The sequence below is a fragment of the Lampetra planeri genome, chromosome 33, assembly GCF_965212315.1.
Source record: "Lampetra planeri chromosome 33, kcLamPlan1.2.h2, whole genome shotgun sequence".
NCBI lineage: Eukaryota > Metazoa > Chordata > Hyperoartia > Petromyzontiformes > Petromyzontidae > Lampetra > Lampetra planeri.
This window is the reverse complement of record NC_136139.1, coordinates 7377615-7398545: the sequence shown is the minus strand read 5'-3', so window position 1 is coordinate 7398545 and position 20931 is coordinate 7377615. Positions and strand designations below refer to the sequence as shown.

Sequence of the window (20931 nt, the reverse complement as noted above, 5' to 3'; positions counted from 1 at the left end):
GGGCCGCTGTCCAATTCCCTCCCACGTCTCTTTGTAGCCTGGCCCCCCCCCCAACTCCGGCCCGTGGGTCTCTCCGGCGCAGTTGTTCCCACCTGCACACTCCAAAGCTACGTCGCTTCTCCCTATGTGCGTTACGCATGCATATTGAAGGTCTTTCGCACCGTACGCAACCAACCGTGCTAATCGGAGGTGCGGGGGAAGGACAACAAACTAAACACGGAAAATCAATGTTTTCGATGTAAGTCTGTACGTGTCTCTTGTGTTAGTCTATAGGTTGCTATCCTAGTCTGTGGGTCAAACGTTAGTCTATGGATCTATATCAGCGATGGAATGTGGTTGGCATGGGTCCTGGCGCAAGGAATACGAAATAATGGGCTGCCTTGTTCAATTCCTCCCTCCCCTCTCTTCATAGACCGGTGCCTGGGCACCTTTGTCGTGTAGGCCCTGGTTGCAGTTACACCAACTGCACACTCAGTTGTTTCAGTTTAATTTATGACTCACATATCTATGCCACTGATCCAAACCGTCAAATGAATTATAATTATCACTTATCGGAAAAGCAAGAGAGGAACCACTTCACGATTACGTTCTAATGGATGGAAATCTGAGCCGCGTGTTCGCCAGCCTTGGCAGCCAGCACTGGTGCCAGCTCGCGGGCAGCGGGATATTTCTCTGCCCTACAATCAGGAGCCAGCTCGGCCAGTCTTTCCACGGCAAAATCACTGTTCATTTCTCACAAAGTGGCACTCAGCCCCGGAGGGATGCTGCTCGTACCACATCTCCATCCGGCTGGATTTACTGGAGTAATAATAATAATATCTTGCATTTTGCCCGTCCAAGGACGGGTGTATTGCAGTAAATCTGAAACTTGCAAGCGAAAAGCAGACCGCGACGTGATATTCATTGCATTAATGCGTGTGTGCAATTTGTAAGGCCATGGTGACACAGACTTATTTCATTTAAAGGTTATAATCCCTTGTTCATCACGACGTCCTTTTTACTTCTATGTCTCAATAGCGCTACGAAGATCGCGTGACTTGAGGGTTCTGCCTTTGTAGTGAGGGTTGTGAGTTGACGCCGAAGAGGGGGAGGAGGCGCCTCGCCCCCCATGTGGAGTGACGTCACCTGCTCACTATTTTAGTGGGGGCGGGGAGTATCCATTTGGAGGACGTCACCTGTTCATGATTATTAATGAGGGGGGCTAGTCGACGTGGATTGATGTCACGCGCGGGACACACAGACATTCTTGGCTCATTATAGTAGTAAACAATTCGCATCCCATTGTCAATACACTGTTGGATTAAGCCCCCCCCCTCCCACCCGCCATGTCAGCCACATGGGCTGTTTGACCATACTTCACGATACTGGTCACCGCAGGTTAGTGACTTGCAGGGCCCAGGACAGATTCCAATATTACTCGCCACTGATGTCAGCCATGGCTCGAGTCACAAGGTTCACAGCGCAGCGCGCTATCCCTCCCACCGGGTTGGTTGTGCTGTTGGCAACATTATACACGAATATTTACCACCACGTATGACTCAAAAGTGGACACGGAAGATTCATAATTGGCTTTTTTGGTGTAGATCGTGTGGGTATAACGTCAATTACAGCTATGCATTCTCCACCACAGAATATATCCCATGGACAAATATGCCAATTCATTTTGTTTTTCAGCAAAATGGGTACGTTGAAAATCTCAGCTAAATTTGACAATTGTGTAGGACGTTCCACTCGAGATTACAACCAGCAACCACAAGGTATTATTAGCAGCTCAGACCTCGGCTGGACGTGGATCTCTGTGGGCTATTATATTACCTGTGCATCGATAGTTCAATGTCCACGTACCATTTTAATGAGGGACTACTGCTGTGTGGCGTTATCTTGGTGTGGTCTAGAACTGTCTTATTGTTGTTGCTGTTGCTGCCTAGTCCAATCTTGATAAATGTATGGATTACTTCTTTATATTTAGTGACTTGCTTACGATTTTCTCTATGTTGCATTCTCATCGTTTGCTGTATTGTTTGGTATTGTAACTTATTGACCCGCTCATCCGGGGCATCTTGTGAAAAAGAGCTTCATAGCTCATCGGATTCCTCTTGAAGTCTAAATACAATCTAAAAGAGTGATAACCTCAGGAGGAGAAACCTCAGCACCCCACGAAGTGCCATCTTCCTCTTGAAATCGTATGCCAAGTCAAGCACACCAACGGGACAAATTGTAACGCACCACAACGTGGAACGACGCCACTGAAACGTCATCATATATTTCAAAGACATCAACACACATTTCATGTTTTCAATATTGGAATACATCATTCGTGTGTGTGTGTGTGTATGTGCACGCGCGCGCGCGCGAGCGAGCGAACGCGTGGGCAAAGGACAACCGCTGGAAGGTTTGCGGGGCAGCGTGGGTTGACTCACGCACACGCACACGGCAAAGCCACGTTGTACACGCTCGAACATGCAAGCCACACACGTCAACCGAACGCACGAGAGCCGCACGCTGCCACGTTCGAGGGGTGGGGTGGAAGTTGCGTCACAAGGAGGTTTTGCTGACTGCAGTCGCCAATGTCGTTGTTGTCATCATTATTGTTACGCGATGATTTACAGTGTTTGATGATGTCTTCTTGGTTCTTTCGGTAAAGTCACGTAGAATTGAAATAATAAAATAATAAAAATAAAACATAATAAAATAATTCTCACGACGTTTCGGCCACAACGCAAGTAGCCGTCCTCAGGTGGAGAACAGGTCTGTCAATTCTACGTGACTTTACAGAAAGAACCAATAAGATGAATCCCTGCAGTCACGAAAGCTTTAAATCGAAACTTGATTATGTCGTTTGATATCTAGTCGACGCTGTCTTCAACCGACGGTGAGCTGCCGCGTGTGTGACTGCCACGAGGTCGGTGAATCGAGCAAATGTGAGAAATACCCTAAATGTAATGCCTTTTTTATGTTTCTCAGTACCTTAAGTTTTCATTGAACTGCTTAACAAAAATATATATAGCCATTAATTCATAGGAACGTCACTAACATTTGGCTGTTGTTCAACAGTCCCCATCACCTTTCTATGCACTAAGTGCCAACGTGGACCCAGGCCAAATGTCCCTTCAAAGGTAAAACATATTATATCGCGAGCGGCATCCCTGTCATTTTCTTGGTTCTTTCGGTAAAATCACGTAGAAGGGAAATAATAAAATAAAATAAATTTAGATAATAAAATAAAATTCTCACGTTTCGGCCACAACACAAGCAGCGGACGGCTTCTACGTGACTTTACCGAAAGAACCAAGAAGATGAATCCCTGCAGTCACGAAAGCTTTAAATCGAAAAATCCCTGTCATTGTTTGAAAGTCCCCCCCTCCCCCCAACTTTGCTGTCCTTCAAACGGGCCGAAGAGAAGATAATGTGAGAGTGCCAGATCTGGTCTGTGTTGGGGCTGTACAGTCCGCCTGAACTGCACACTGCTTGTGATGTTCTCAGACTCATGTGCCACCTGGCGCGTTGGCAGATGGCTTCTGCCATCTAACATCTATATTGATGGCATTCAAGGTACTTTTATTGACCACAGGGGATAATGATGGGCTGTGTCGCCTCCCAAGATGAGGATTCCAGACTGATTATGAATCAAATATGGAATTATCACCACCCATGATTTATCCACTTACTGGATGAAAGCCTCCCCAAGTCATCGAGTCCCATGGATGGATGTCTCAAGTAAAAAAAAAAGTAATTGGCCGATACATTTAGGGTGTCCCTTGTATAACAGGCAATTATAGTAACCAAAATATAAAAGCTGGCTTAGATATGAGGCACCAGCATTTACCATATCACTTAATCAAGCTGTTACAGTGCAAATGAGAATAAGAGAAGTAAGATGTTGATTGAGGCTTCTACTGTTACGTAAGTAAATTCTACTAACTAATGCCCACATCTTTGTTTACATTCCACAGTTCCACCATACATTACAAAAATCTATTCCATAATAAATATTGTATTATAAATACAAATTATGTTCAAGGACTCGATACATTAGATTGTAACTGAATTCAACAGGAATGTTTCTCTCTTTAATACATTTTTGTAAAGTCTTGTTCAACAAGAGGCCACGGCCAGGTTAAGACCTTACCTCACGCTCTGAATCGCGTGCACCGCTTTGATTTCCTCATGATTAGCGACACGACAACTTGTGGGCAAATACATGTCTAAAGCGCATCAAACTGTCGGCTAAAAGAACTTGTTTAAAATGTGGGGCGCGCATTTAATGGTGAGTTTTTCAGAGGCTCCAACTGACACCGCTCGACTCCAATGACATCTGGCAACTCGGCAGCATTTGCTTAACAAACCTGATTGCTGATGAGACCCATAAAGTTGAACCTGGTCAAGTTTCCTTGCTTTAAAAAAAGAAATGCTGGATAATGCTGGTCTGGAAATCCAAGTGTCAAACGGACTAAACATTGTATTTACATATGGAGACACATGAGTCTACATTGACAACGAATTTCTTTAGAACTATTTGTGTTTAGTGTGTTTGTCCTTCCCCCCCCCGCACCAACGATTGGCACGGTTGGCTATGTAGGGTGTGAAAGAAGTGCAACATACTGTACATACATACTGTACACCGAATGGAGTCCTGCTCATGCTGTATATGTTTTCATAGCAAAGGCTGTTTGGCCTTTTGTTACCTCCTGCAACAGCGTAATCTTTCACATTTTCAAAAAAAAGCAACTTTCGGACAAATAATCTCATCCGTCAAAATAAATATACTGAGCACACAGAGCCACGATTCGTCCGTGGCACAAGCCACGTTATATGTCAGCTGCCAGAGTTTTAAAAAGATCCGCGCATGTTTGCCTTCATATATTGATCATGTTTTGTTTCAACTATGAAAGCGCACCGTGTAAAACCACGCCGGTGCAAATGCATCTGTGATTGAATTCATGGCTGCGGATATTTCTCTTCTTTGCACGGAGTTTCTTCGGAGTTCACAACACGGCTTGGGACAGGGAAGTCACAACCGCTTTGGCGATGCGGCCAGACACAGTCGGGTGAGCGACCCTACTCATAGTGCTTCTCCGATGCACTTCCCAGTTTTGTACCACGTGTTGTTCCCCCTGCATGTTAGTCGACGTTTCGCTCCGCATGCTGGGAGCCTCTTCGGAAACCGGAACTGAAGAAGCTCCCAGCAAGCGGTGCGAAACGTCAGACATCGTGCCGAACAACCAACACGCGGTTCTCGAAAATCGAAAAACACATCGGTGCAGCACAACACACGCAGCCGCGACCTCACTCTGCAACGCTTTATTCCAGCGGCCCTTTGTTCATTGTTCATGGTGAGCATCCGTCACCTTCTCAACACCCGATGGTTCACCTGTACTCGGGAGTATCCGACACAGACGCATGGCTCCGGCTCACCGCTACGTCTATCAGAAAGAGTCACGTGTTTCATGGGAAACAAAGGGGCACAGTCTGAATTATTATTATTCTCATCATCAGCATCATCAGCCATGATCCATCCACTGCAGGACGATTGCCGACCCCAAGACAAATAAACAGGATGAGTACTTTACACGGGATACATGTAACAAAGTGCACGTTTATAATAACACGAGAAACAAAGAGAGTAATGGATACGCTGACATCAGATTTCGTCGCTATGAAAGTTCTCAAAAAATCAGCGTCGACAGCCTAACAAGCAAGGACTAGGAACGTTTCCCTTCATGAGGGCCACACATTAACGCACACACGCTTTAGCCTCATCACATAATGGTGCAAAACATAATTAGGGCTCTTGTATGTACGTTGAACTTCTTTCGCACCGCACGTGGTGAACCTTGCCAATCGGAGGTGCGGGGGAAGGACGGCAAACTAAACGCAAAAAAGCAGTTAAACTAAACACAAAAAGCAGTCTTCATTACAGGTGACTGAGCATGCTCAAGTCTGACGCGCAGCGTTCGGTGTAAGGTTGACACAATGCCCCTCCAGTAGGCGACTCAAGTTTGAGACATCGCGATCGGCAAAGCCGTCGATGCCACCACACCTCGCCAAACGCTCTCTTGCCTCCACGCCAGATCCCGCAGCTGCTGCTGCACAGGAGAAACAAATACTGGTAGGAACCACCTGGTTCCACCAGCCCACAGGGGATTATTGTGTCCGTCCGTCGTGCATCCAAAAATGGGAGTGGTGGGGCTGGGTGGGGAGGGGCTGGTCACCCCGTGGTGCCCTTATAAAACTCAACGTTTAACCTACTCACGCCGGCTTGTGCCCGCCCTCACAGTCGGGCATATTTGCGGAATACACCACGCCGCCGTTGACCCTGGCCATTGACCGAGCAACCCAACGTTCCTACCAGCCCCCTCCGCAGGAATGTGTTAACCTCCACCAATATTCCATCAGCCCGAATAGTCCCCCACCATCTGCTCTTGCAGTCTTCCCCTCGGTCGTCAGACTCGATTCGTGGCAAAAATGCTTAACAGTGACAGCTACATAGACGTTTCCAGCTAGTAGGCATGCCTTAATACATAAACATGGCTAAATCTTTGCTCAACGCGATGCGTCACCGTGCACCCAGCCGCGCCAGGCGTCGCTGCTCCGTTGTTTTCGAGCGAACGAGCGAGGCACCTGAACAAAAATCGTGCGGGCCGCGAGGATATTGTGAGCGCTTTCATCACAGAATGAGACGTTGCCTGTTCCATCTGTTATGGAGGGTCGGGTGTTGCGGCCCCTCCACCACCCCCCTACGCGCTCCGGTTTGCTGATTGTGCAGCATCGCGAGATGCAGTTTGCATGAATGACACCATGTATGTAAAAAATACTCATCCTGATAACTACCTCGACAAGAGAATGATTCTGTGGGGGGGGGAGGTGGAAACAGGACAGGTGACAACCCCAGAGCTGAGCAGACACCCACAGCAGTGGCTACTGTCTTCGAGGACTGTGCACGCGGATATCCACTGCAGCGCCATGGACGTCACAAGGCCCACCTGGGCAGCTGCAGCTGTCTCGGGGAGCAACGTGACACCAGCGGCTTGTATCGACACAACACTTCACTTTGCGGTATTTATGGCTATTTACGCAGGAAGGTTTTTTTTTTGTTTTTAATTAAAGTGAATAATTTCACTTGATTTTCAAAAAAAGAAAAAAATTGCATTATTGTAGCATGTCAACTGCGTCAGCGGTGCTTTTGTTCGCTCTACATGCTGGAAGCGTCTTCAACAGCAGCCAGCAGCGTTGTATAACCAAGGGAGAAAGTGAGCCGCTCAGTTCAGACCCCGAACGAAAATCTTCCCAGCACGTGGAGCGAAACGACGGACACCACGCGGTCCGAAAACAACACGTGGCACATTGTGACCGCCCCATCGGAGAGATACGCGGCGCAGACGAGAGACACCGAGATGAAGGACGAGCCGGGCGGTATTAAGACGTTTAGCTTACATACATAATACGTAAACTCTTTTCATTAGGGCTAAATTTAGATTTAAAGCTTTCGTGACTGCAGGGATTCATCATCTTGGTTCTTTCGGTAAAGTCACGTAGAAGGGAAATAATAAAATAAATTTAGATAATAAAATAAAATTCTCACGACGTTTCGGCAACAACACAAGCAGCGGACGGCTTCTACGTGACTTTACCGAAAGAACCAAGAAGATTCTTTAGGGCTGCTTTGTGTGTTTAGTTTGTTGTCCTTTCCCCCGCACCTCCGATTAGCACGGTTAGGCCACGTACGGCGCGAAAGAAGTTCAACGCACGCACAGGACGGCTCACGCCGGCGACGAGCTTTACAGCACTGCGAGGCGAGTCGCAACGTGGCGCGTGCCTGGCAATGGCAACAGGCGCCAAAGCGACGCCAAGTGGAGCTTGACATGCAAGCCTCCGAAGGTCCCAATGCACGCAAGGGGTGAGGGGGGTGTGCGGGTGGGCCTCGGTCGTGCCGCGCTTTCGAATTCGTTGAGACATTTCGAGCCGGGGCGTTTTACGCATTCGGGTATGCGTTGTCCACAAAGCGACAAAAAACAAACGAAGCTGTAATCGAACGGGCCTGTGTGCCCAATGCGGGGAATGCTGGTGGGTTGCAGAGCATGTGGTTCGCAGGCCGGTGAAGAGAGGGGCGTTTTTGTTTTTTGAGGATTCCTTGCTGTATTTCCTGCGCCAAATTCCCCGAGCGGCCAGATTTTTCTCCGAAAAAGATTTCCCCACGAGGGCCAGGAAATGCACGAATGGCTCTCACCCACCAGATCGCGACAAAAAACACACAACAGCAAATAAATACATAACGCAAACGGATAATGTAGGTACCAGTGGCGAAGTAACTACATTATCAGTGGCAAAGTAACGACATTATCAGTGGCGTAGTGACTACATTATCAGTGGCGTAGTAACGACATTATCAGTGGTGTAGTTACGACATTAACAGTGGCATAGTAACTACATTATCAGTGGTGTAGTAACGACATTATCAGTGGCATAGTAACGACATTATCAGTGGTGTAGTAACGACATTATCAGTGGCGTAGTAACGACATTACCATTATCAGCTCAGGGGGTACGGCTATCGGTCAGATGGGGCCCCAATATTTTACGTCTGGCACGGTCACACTTTAGGCTATTATATATCGTGGCTTCTCTTGCCTCATCACATCAGCGTTATGCTCGCGGTCTCGAACATTTAATCTCTGTAGGGGCGCTCGGTCTTCAAGTGTTTTGTTCGATTACACTGTTGTTCAAAGATCTCATGGTGGTCGTCAAGGGAGGTCCAACTCGTAGCTTTGTCCACCATGGGGAGCCAAGTCACCCCTTGCTACTGGTAGGTATAAATAACATAAACGTGATGCCAATGCAGGGAGGTGAAGGTGATAACTGCGTGGTGTGCAAGGTCGGTCGAATCAAAGGGTGCACGAACGTCGCACCGGTTAACTCGGCGTTCGTCAAGAATTTCCTGGCACGCGGCGCGAAACGTCGGGACTACTGTGCGCCAAACAACGCGCGGCACGACCGCTCGCAACCGCGATAACGTGAACTTTTTTTTCACCGTTCCTCAGCGCGTTTCAATTAGCACGGGGCCCTATTACCCTCCTCCACTGTACGCAAATATGGCGCATGACAACGCCAGTCTGGGCTGCTTGCGCTCACCGTAGGCTCTCGCATATGTCCACAAACAAAGATCCCCCGTATAGCCTTCGATAGGCTGTTGGGGGCAAGTACTATTAATGAGCGTCTATGAAGGCTGACGCGGCACGCACACGAGGCGATGAGTAGCCAGCACCATTCCCGGTCACCTGCGTCTCTCATTTAAGGCCGAGTCGACCTAAGGGAGGGTCAGGAAATCCTCAAATATTCGCCACTGTTATTGGTCGTGAGCGGGAATCAAATTTCGGTTGCACACAAAGACAGACACAGACACACACGATACAAAGCTGACACTTGTTGTACATATCTCGCATAAATGCCGACGCAAGGCCTTGCCAACGTATATCGTGTTGCAGTTTCAGGAGCGCATTCGTGTTGAGGGAGGGAGGGGGGGGTTGTTGGTTTTCTTTTCGTAATTGCACAAAAATTCGGCTGATTTTTCTTCATTCCAGCTGAAGAAACAAAATCGGCAAAAACTCGCCGGAGCAGTCGCACGGCCGTTACGCCGCCGCCGTCGTCTTAAACAAAAATTTGCGCAACAAAATATTGTCAGGGAAAAGTTAGTCGTTTGTTGTTAATGTCATCTCGTGAAAGAATAAGAATAGGATTTGCCCTTTCTGGCAATGAAACAGTTGTGTTAAGATGTTCGAAAACCAAATAGAAACCTTTTGCAAGGAATCAAGTCTGCATGAACCACACACGCACTTGCGGTGAGACAGACTCTGATAATTACACATGCATTGTCTGTGAAACTGATTGGCCTACACCTGTTTTATTAGCAGAAAGAGTAAAACTTATCCTTACTTTTCATACTTTATACTCGCAAAAATGTCCCGTGATAATTTCATCCTGTTTCTTTTCCTTCATTTCCTGCCGAGTGCAGGAAATTAAGGAAATCTGGCAGATTCCTAGTTCGTGCGTGCATTGCATCAAGAGCTGCCAGCCCCTTACTATCGCATTCACAGCGTACGGTGCGGTGTTCATTAAGGTTAAGAGGGGCACATGTTTTGTTTGGAAGGAGTTGCATAAAAAATAAATAATAATAATACAAGCCACGTGGCACGAGAACATAAAAAAACATATGACGCGTTGTCTTTCTTACTCTGTACAGCGTCTGGCATTGACTCGTCTTGCTTACTTTGCGATGTGTGAGTGAGCACATTCGCGTATTCACGTGTGCCTATGCGTGCGCACGTCCCAAATAGCCACCAGCGATAGAAACCGACAGAAGCGCGGAATATTTACAAAGCCACCCCACCTCCCCACGCTACACGTGCCAGCGTGAGTAAATCTCGTTAGTAAGCGCGACAGGAGCCAAGCAAGGAATCTGCGCTGTTGCATCAGCGCCAAAATTACGACGCACAACTACACAGAGAGAGAGAGCGAGAGAGTGTGCCGCTCTGTGTAGATTTGCTGATGAGAGTGGTTTGAAATGTTTTGAGAATTTACCGTCGTGAATTCACCGTTTTGGGACCAATGATGCTGTCACGGGAGTAATGGTGAGTGCACTCGACCAGCGATCCAGAGGTCGCCGGTTCGAATCAATCTCTCGGTGCCGGCAAGTTGAAGACATGGTGCAAAGTTTCTTAAATGTCTCCCTCCCCTGCCTCTGTCAGCAGTATAAATGTGTACAACCACAGTTGGTAGGTCGCGTGAGGTGGAAGAATATAACCGGATACGTTTGAGCGTTTACTCTAGTGGAGGGCCCATCTGACAGGAGTGGCGTGAGCAAGCGATTGCAAAACTCGGATCTTTCCGCGATTCAGGACCACGCTTTGATTCAAGAACCATTCTTTTTTTTGTTGGTCTCGTTTTAACTGCTCATACGTATTGGTTCGTGTTTTTATTTGACTTCCGTACATTTTTGTTTGCTCCCACAGCCTCACCGTAACAGCAGCGAATTGTTGGCATATAATTCGCGTAAAAAAACAAAATCAATTGTTCTCGCCCATGTGATTTTCCATGGACGTTATCGCGAGACTCAAAAAAAAATCTATGTTTGTTGAATTAACCGATCGCCGTGCCCCTCGTTAGCAGTGTCGTTGGTAGCGGTGACGGCTTGGCTTTATTTGGTATACTCGAAAACATTCTTACAGTTTTGACAAGTGGCATTGCATTTTAAAAATGTGCGCCGAGTAATTTTGGCACGGATACACACAGACACAGAGCACAAGCGATGCCAATGGCTCATGTAAGGGTGTAGAATAACAACAGGGCAGGAAGTTGTTATGGAGGAGGAATTCCACCAATCATGATACATCGGATATTGCACAAATCAGTGCACAGACGGTTTATATTTTCAAAGTATAAATGGTTTTTATGTTCATATTAACTAAAGGAACTAAAGGGAATTTACACAATCGGTCATTTTTTTACTTTACGAAATGATCCGTCTTGTTTGTTTTTGACAGAACTGACATCAATGTGTCTGTGAAATCGATAGAATAAAAACAACTTTTTTTTCCCCCCCCCCCACCTCCCTCATTTCCTAAACAACTCCAGGAATCGAGCGACAAAACCATCGAACACACAACAACAGCAGCAGCAGCAACTAAACTACGACACAAACTATACACGGGTACCTGAATTTAACGCTGGCAAAGATTTGCCACTCACTTCGAAAATTAATAAAAACGTATTGTGTTTTTTTTGTCTTTATGTTGCTGTTTTTGTTGCTGTTTAGATGGGAGTCGGCTATTCCACAGACTGATAGTGGTGGAATAAGCTGGCAGAGCACGCTGTACAAGGGGCATGCGTTTATTTACAGAGGCTTGCCGTCACACCGACAGGGTCTCCTCCGCCATGCAGGAAAACCCTTTGAACTCATCCTGGTTGATCTGCTTGATGATGGCCTCCTCGATGGGTGTGAGCCCCGGCTCCTCCTTCGTGAAGTCCTGGTCGAAGTTGTTCACGTCCTTCTTGGTTTTCTGTTGGCAGAGGGAAGGGGCAAAGGTGCGTGATTCAGAGTTTTTTTGTGCGGTAAAGATTTATTTTTCAGAGAAAAAAAGTATTTGCGTTTATATGACATTTCTTCAACGAGACAGAAACTCAAAGCGCCTTCAAATGAACTTTTTATTTTATTTTACCAGGTAAGGCCCACTGAGCTATAACGCTCTTTTTTCGGGAACGACCTGGCCACAAATGATAGCTCAACGAAGCGGCTTATCACGTGGAAATATATCGCAGACAAATACTCTAAACGCGTGATGTCGATTCTAAACGTGGAGGGGAGAACATAAGGACACGGAGAAAAATCCACGCGACCACGGAGAGAGAGAGAGAGAACATGCAAACTCCAAATATACACGTGTCAGGGTCGGGATTGAACCCAGGACCTCCTGTATGCCAGGCGAGGTAGTGAACATCTCTCCAGCGCGGCGCCCATTATATCACATCCCAAACGGAAACCACTCCAATGCCCTGCTGCAGTCTAGCCTAGAGCACCCCTATTGGTAGCCATCCCTGTGTAGCTCAGGGTGCAACACGGGGTGCAGCACAGGGTGCATGCAGAACCGGACTGCAGATGGGCATTAGTCGGACAGTCGAGGGCAAAGATTGCTACGTGTTTTTATTCTCCCAATTAAATAACACTGATCAACACACTTTTTCTGGCATAAGGTATTCCAACGGTTGTAAGGTAATTTTGGGGTGCTGACTCCAAATCTGGCATCAGTTTTTGTCTATCACATCAGGTTTTTGAGATATCAAATATTGCATTTTCAATAAAAACTACGGAAGAAAAATATTAAATAAATGTGGATATCTACATAAAATTATATTATAAACACACTATCCTAAAAATACAGCACCATATTTTAACACTAAAGCAGTCACTGACTCGCAACAACTTGCAATCATAAGTGACGGAGTTAATTTCGGGTAAAATCAATGAAAATGGGGTATGCCGGTAGCATAAAAATCGATGTGATAGAGAAAATCTGAGATCAGATTTGGAATCAGCTCCCTGAAATTAGTGTAAAACAGCTGCAAAAGTCCACACCAGAAAAAAATGTTTTTTTTTTGTTGACCAGTGTATAATTTGCGAGTAATTTACCAAATTTGGCCAATTTCAATTAAAAAAATGTTTCACTCAAACGACCATGGAGTAGGCATCCTTGCCTCTTTACAGCTATGAGCTAGTGGGATAAATGCCTCGTTCCTATGGTGGGAGAAGTACAATCCATAGCATGGAATCGTAGAATTCCTCCCACTGGTGATGGGTGGACAGAGACCTCCCAAGCGGTCACGTTTCCTGATCATGTAAAGTGAGGAATGCTCACATATCTTCCACCAATAATAGCACAGCCTGAAACCTATGCTCTACTGCATCACATTAGTTTTCGCCGCGTAAACCTTAGTACAAATAATAGATTAGTTTTAGTGGATTCTTACGTGCAAGTACCAAAAGTGTAAGAATGCATTTTTTGCCTGCGAGAGGTCACAGCCAAGTGATTTCCTACTCAGATGCACATTGAGGTAGTGCTTATACCCAGTTTACGGTCCCTGATTCAGTGGTGGAAATTCCGCATTCCTCTGGTAGGGATGGGTCTATCCATAGGACAACTGCTGTTTGACTTCCGCACTTAGTGGTACTCATTTTATTGACCCGGGAGGGATGATGGACTGAAGCAAATCACCAACCAAGATTCTAGCCTCGCAACCTTGCGATTGCAGGCCGCTCGCCCCACCTGTAAGCCCCCACAGGAGACATATACAGGTGGACGCTGGTGCACACGAAGAGAAATAACCATTCTGCGCCGTCTGCATGTCGTGGGGGCAGTGCAGTGCTCGCTCACGCGGACTTTGCAAGAACGCGGCTCTCTGGATTGATGGTCGTGAGCCCGCAAAGCACCGGGGAGCACTCGCGGCAAAACTCAAGGATCCAATGCTCGCTTGAGAACGGCTGCGCTCCTGGTCGCTGCCAAATGAGCAGGGGAGGACATCTACCCGCATCTAAATGACGTTTCAAGTGAGCCAGGGAGAGGGGAAGTGTTTTTATTGTTGTTGTTGTTGTTGTTGTCGCTATACCAAAAGTATGCAGCGGCGAGGCGGCAAAAAGATCGATTCACCTTGGGGTGGAATGGACCGCGTACCCCCTGTCGGCGGCCCCCGGTGTAAGATTCTCCCCCCCCCCCCCCCTCAGCTGGAAGTGCTTTAGCAAAACAGAATGTGAAACCCATGGCGGCTGATTAACGTGCAGAGGAAATTCATGCCCTCGAATCAAAGCGAAGGGCCAAGTGCGTGCGAGCGAGCGAGCGAGCGCTGCACGTGCGCGCACAAGCAAGGCGAGCAGCCGTGCTTGGCCCTAGCAGGACCACATTTCCATGAGACGGAAGAAACTCTCGACCGAAAGCTACGACGAGCGACAGCGGGCAGCGTGAGCGCGTGGCTGTGAGGGCTCATAATGGACGCGTCGGAGACGCACGCTGGAACAGCACTGCGGCCCCTGTGTCGGGTGGGGGGATGGGGGGGGTCTGAACACTTCTCTTGCTGAAGACGCAGCCAGTTTTTTCGGTAAAGTCACGTCGGTAAAAAATGAAATTAAAATTAATAAAAATAAAATTATAAAAATCACGAAGTTTCGGAGGCAACACAAGTCTCCGTCATCAGGTGGGACCGTCACAGCCAGATTTGCTGTACAAATCTGGTGATACAGCAAATCTGGCTGTGACGGTCCCACCTGATGCCTCCGAAACGTCGTGATTTTTATTATTTTATTTTGATTAATTTTAATTTCATTTTTTACCTACGTGACTTTACCGAAAAAACTAAGAGTAACAAATTCCAACTCCACCACCCCACCCCACCTACGTGCGGTCCCGTTGCGCCGAATTTGAATTTTCACGGAGTTTCTGTTCCCCTTCCAATGTCGATCGGCGTATTGCACCGGGCTCGCGTTTTGTCGCAATAACAAAAAAAAAAATTGGGTAACAGTTAAGCGATGGGCGTCGCGGATTCTTCTGCTAAAGCCAGGTGGCGAGAGACAGAGCAGAGCGCGCGACGGACATTGGTTTACGTTTTTGTTTAACATGGACAGTGCCGCTGTGCCCCCCCCCTCCCCCCCAGGTCACGCTGCAGGGTGTCAGGACTTGCGGCACTGCTGAGAACCTGGGTTTCGAATTTTGGGTATTTAGTCACGCACGGTGAAAGTGGATTCTCGAGTGTAGAGATGTTACGGTTTCAGCCCGGCGACGATATGACGGCAGAAAAAAATCAGCCGTCATATAAAGGTAAAATAATTCACGTGGAAAAAGTCTCTCGTTTCCAGGAGGGTTCTGCATGACGATATTTTGGTCGGTGACATCGTGGATTACTTCCCAGACACAGCCTCATACGTTTGATTGACAGTGTAAATGGGGGGGGGGGGGAAAGACTCCAACACATTCGTCCATAACACCGCTGTGCTGCGGAGAAGGACCACTGCTTGAAATGTCACCTATTTTATCGAAAAAAAATCCTTTTAAGGCTACAGTATTAATGATGAATTTGTAGATTTTCTTTTTGTTACTTGTGTAAATGAGAGGCGTTATGGACGGGTCAGTCTAGTTTCCTCGCCTGGTTCGGCTAGTCTGGATGCTAATGGTCAACAGAGGTCGCAAACGGGTTTTGATTCCTTACCCGTACCCGTACCCGGCCGTACCAGGGTCGCAAATGGGTACCCGTACCCGGCCGGGTACAGGTAGCCGGGTATCGGGTAGGGTACGGGTATCGGGTACCCGGTTGCGACCTCTGATGGTCAATGACCACGTGCCTATGGATTCAATACACTGCTGCACCGTCATCTCCTGGTCACCTCAACATCCCCAAGCCTACGGCTCCTGGTATTCCCAGGCAGCCTCCCAAACACGCGTTAACCAGGCGGGAAACCTCACAGTTCTCATTTCCAAATCATACGAATAACACATACGAGGTGTCATTTTAAATGTAATGTTACTGCAGTTTTGGAATATACATGGCTGACTTGTAGAATGGGTCGCTGGTCTGTCACAGACATGAAAGAGACAGCACAGTCACCATTCCTGCGTGGATGAAAATGCCAGTTCGATTTAGTATCTCCGACACCGCGATATTCTATGGGTATTTCTCCCTTATAGAAAAACGGGGACAAAATTAATTACACGTGAATTACAGAACTGCTCATTGGTTGACACACTACGTCCAACTAAATCGCCCCTTCGTGATCGTACGCATAATGAAACCGCTTCTTCAACGTCTCCGAAATGTGCGCTGAACGTTTAACCACCCAGGGCTAAACTCGGCTTCGCTTCCGAAATCCGACAACGTTGGGGCGCATCTGAAGTCATTTGGGCAGAGTGATTCAAACAGAGAATACGCATTTTTTTTCCCCCTTGAAACGATCTTGAGGTGTGCACGTGCAATACGCGGCCAGATTGACTTCTTGATCTTACAATACGAGGCCGGAATGGCGCCTTGATCTTTTTCTTCTCCAGGAGGTCCCAGTCCATGTCACGGAAGAACGGATGCTGCTTGATGGCCTCCTCGTAGCCGCGCGAGGCCACGCAACCCAGACGTCTGCTCGGGTTCTTGGTCATGAACTGCTCCAACAGGCGACAACAACAAAATATAATATATATAAAAAGGTTCCAATCAATAGGCATTATTTTTAATACACGTCGCCCAGATTTTGCGCCCGATCTCGCCAGATCTTGAGGAGCTAAAGCAGAATCAAGCCTGGATAGTGAATGGATGGGTGACCACTGTGCACAAACAGGTTGGCATATGGCTGTGGTTCTACGTCGTTGGCAGCAGATGGCAACGCGGAAAAATCTATTGTACTCCTGTGTTGCTCCAATTATCACGATTGGTTACGTACGGTGCGAAAGAAGTTCAACATACGTAGAGCATTCATGCTCACCTTCACCAACTTGCACTGACCACCACGGTGAATTACAGTGAAATATTCTAAATTTACTATCCTTTCATTTATACACCCTAAAAATAGTGCATGTCGGAATATTGTGTCCCACTGTGTGTCAGTGTTATGGTCCAAATTTTTACAATTACCTGCAAAGTAATTAGCCTCGCGCTACACTCGTGATAACCTTGCACCCTTTCCCAAGCTCCTGGAACGCCTTGTGAGCAAGTCATACATTTCATTGTTATCAATATTATTAAATAAGAACGGAGCGAATATGAAACATACGGAACTATAGTTCAAAGTTCAAAGTTCATTTATTAGGTATAGCCATGTGAACCATTCGGCTCTTGAATCGGGTGCAACCGCAATAAACAAAAAACAAAAACATGAACAAGAAAACATCTTAAAGTGACTATGTGCAAACAGAAAATCCAAGAAAAGACAGCAAAATATTGCAGAAAAAATACACCAACCCTGTGCAAATATCCCAGTGGGATGCAAGTCAAACAACAACAACCACAAGACAACTTAGATTAAGGCCATCACTCTGTACTACAACAAACAAACATGGCCAAACCAAAAAACTTTTCGAAAATCACCATCGTCATTATTATGCTATAAAGGGGAGGGGGGGAAGTGTTTGTGAGGCCCCTAAAAATGTGAACTAAATAAAAAAAGACATCATAAAATCTCACCGCTTTCAGGATGGACACGGCCTCCTTGCTGAGCCAGATGGGGTAGAGGACGTCGTCGTGGAGGATCGACTCGAAGAGGTCGTCCTCGTTGTCGGCCTCGAAGGGCGGCTGCCCGGCCATCATCTCGTACATGAGCACGCCCAGGGCCCACCAGTCCACGGACGGGCCGTAGTCCAGCTCCTGCAGGATCTGCGCGTACAAGGTCAAAGGTGGCGTGGATTCACTTGGGCGCTGTCGCTTAAACACCCCGAGCATCTCAAAGCGCCTTGCATCTCAGATGTCTCATCGCAAACGGTCCTAATGCCCGGCTGCGCGTTTTTCCTTGTTTGGCCTCGGGGAGCCCCCTGATGACGGCTGTCCCTCCGTGCGGCACAAGGTGAAGCAGCATCAGCCTGCAAGTATGGGCATTAGTCTGTTCGTAGTAGGGAGGGGGGGGGGCGATGTTGCCACTGTTATGCCACTGAAGTAATGCGCAAGTAGCTTTGAAAATGTCGACCATGACGCCAGCACACAATGGCTTCTGGTGTACGCACATGTGTGTAATATTAATAATAACATTTAATTTTTATATTTATCTCCGGATCAGAATCTGTATTCACACTGGAGGTATCTGATGAGCTACAAATGGCTTTTCACAGAGACGAAAACGCCACGCCAAGTCCGAGCACTATTTGACAATTTATAGAATCGTCATGAGTCAAGTAAAGCATCGATTCTCTTTGATGCCTTTTTGGTTTCCATCGCGTTTGTTTTGTCGTAGGCTTTATTTTGCAGTCAAGAGGTTGTCCTGGTCAATGCCGATTGTGGTCAATGTAGCACCAACAGTGGCTGCAGGCTTTTTCAATAACCAAACGAGATACGATGTTTTATGAATGGGGACATCAGCATCTTGAATTGGACTGCAGGAATCCGATGACCTGTGAAGGTCTTTTTCACACGTGTCCAGTCGGGGTGGGTAACCAAATAACGGATTGTGAAGACTCTTTTTCACACGTGTCCAGTCGGGGTGGGTCACCAAATAACGGATTGTGAAGACTCTTTTTCACACGTGTCCAGTCGGGGTGGGTCACCAAATAACGGATTGTGAAGACTCTTTCTCACACGTGTCCAGTCGGGGTGGGTCACCAAATAACGGATTGTGAAGACTCTTTTTCACACGTGTCCAGTCGGGGTGGGTCAGCAAATAACGGATTGTGAAGACTCTTTTTCACACGTGTCCAGTCGGGGTGGGTCACCAAATAACGGATTGTGAAGACTCTTTTTCACACGTGTCCAGTCGGGGTGGGTCAGCAAATAACGGATTGTGAAGACTCTTTTTCACACGTGTCCAGTCGGGGTGGGTCACCAAATAACGGATTGTGAAGACTCTTTTTCACACGTGTCCAGTCGGGGTGGGTCACCAAATAACGGATTGTGAAGACTCTCTTTTTCACACGTGTCCAGTCGGGGTGGGTCACCAAATAACGGATTGTGAAGACTCTCTTTTTCACACGTGTCCAGTCGGGGTGGGTCACCAAATAACGGATTGTGAAGACTCTTTTTCACACGTGTCCAGTCGGGGTGGGTCAGCAAATAACGGATTGTGAAGACTCTTTTTCAGGAGGATCTTGCTACATTTGGATGTTTGGCCAACACAAATGTGAGAGAAAACCAGAGAACCTGGAGCAAACTCATGCAGAACAAGGGGAGAAAATAATTACTTCACACGGAAATGTCAATAATCGAACCCAGGCATTTATTGCAAGACACATCCACCCCCCCCCCCCCCCCCACAATATTCAAATATGCTCAAAATGTCCCCCCCAATATATTGCTATAAAATAGATTTCTGTGTATATGATTGTGGTCATGGTTGTTCTTTATTAATCCCTAATCTCTGCCATTACATACATTGAAACGAGAAAAGGTAAAAAAGAAAAAAACAGAGCAATGTAATACAATAAACTATTAGACATTATTGTAAAAAATAAATAAAAAGTCCATCCCATGTGTTGGTGAATTTTTTTATATTTTAGGCAGGAAATGCGTTTTCAAATCTAGATATTTTTTCTGGGGGGGGGACCCCCACACCCCCTGGAAGATTTGGTCCCCCCCAATGTTGACTCCATGGCTCTGGCCTTGATCTATTGAGTTGAGACAATTTGTTAACAATGCGCCACACCGCCACTCTGAGTCCATGCATTACTACAATCATCCTCATTACCACCCCTTGAATTTAGATCTTCTAACTGGGTAAGACGCACACGTATAATGTGTCTTATAATACTGTCACGTATGAAGTTTTCCTTAACATTCAGAAGCATTCAAAGAACACGTGTTTTTTTTGTATATACATATTTAATTTGAATCCGCATAATGAGGTCACATCCCTGTTGCTTAAATCGCTGCTAAGACTTCCAAATCACACGCGGGCTAATTGAATCCGGGGCTGCGGCTCCACAGATTAAACGCCGACTCTGGGGATGACCGCGGAGAATTTCGGCTGCTCCCTCTCAACACCCTTAATTAACATCGTCTTCTCAGGGTGAAAGGTCCAAAGGCTTAAACCCAAAGCCTGTGCCCCAGCTTAAGACAAAGGCCACGGGACACACTGAGCCCATTGACATTTACACGCTGCGCCTAAGCGCGGCCCTCTCCAGTTGGCGCCAAAGTCCATTAGCCGTGATCCATCCACTGCTGGATGAAGGCCTCACATCGTTTTTATTTCTTTCTTCCGCTGCATCGGATCTACATCTCGCTCTGGCGCGCGAGATGATTTCAATGCCGCGTCTCCATGGTGGGCATGCGCTCTATGGTCAGTAAATCACCATTCCCACCAGTGAAAACGTCTTCCCCCTCCTGCTTATTTTGTGCGTGCGGAACGGGTTAGGGGTTATGGGCTAGGGATTATGGTGAGGGATTAGGAGTTGCGGTTAGGGTTAGAGGTGCGGGGTTATGGGCTAGGGGTTAGGAGTGATGGTCGGGTTAGGGGTGAGGATTTATGGGCTCGGGATTATGGTTAGAATCAGAATATTTCTTTACACTGGAGGAATCCGATCAGATTTTTCACAGATGTCCAGTAGACAGGTTCGGGGTAAGAATTTATGGGCTTGGGGTTAGGGGCAACATTGGGAAGGACACACTGTAAAAAAGGTAAAACTGTATCGAAAGGAAAACTGAAGTAACAGTTTCACAAATAGGTTTGGAAGGTCGTCTTCAAATTTGAGGATTTAGTTTAAAATGTTGTGGTAC

At 46.9% G+C, this 20931-nt stretch overlaps 1 protein-coding gene across 1 annotated transcript in view; it reads right to left on the bottom strand.

Annotated features, from left to right (window-relative positions):
- Nucleotides 1-11173: 11173 nt before the first annotated feature.
- LOC144729731 (protein kinase C epsilon type-like) overlaps nucleotides 11174-20931 on the bottom strand; it is a 65250-nt gene continuing 55492 nt past the window's right edge. Inside the window, exons 13-15 of the mRNA XM_078610179.1 lie at nucleotides 17701-17889; nucleotides 16536-16682; nucleotides 11174-12053 (exon numbers count right to left, since the gene is read on the bottom strand). Of these exons, the coding sequence (XP_078466305.1) occupies nucleotides 11904-12053; nucleotides 16536-16682; nucleotides 17701-17889 (486 nt within the window). The 3' untranslated portion in view covers nucleotides 11174-11903. The remainder of the gene's footprint in view (nucleotides 12054-16535; nucleotides 16683-17700; nucleotides 17890-20931) is intronic.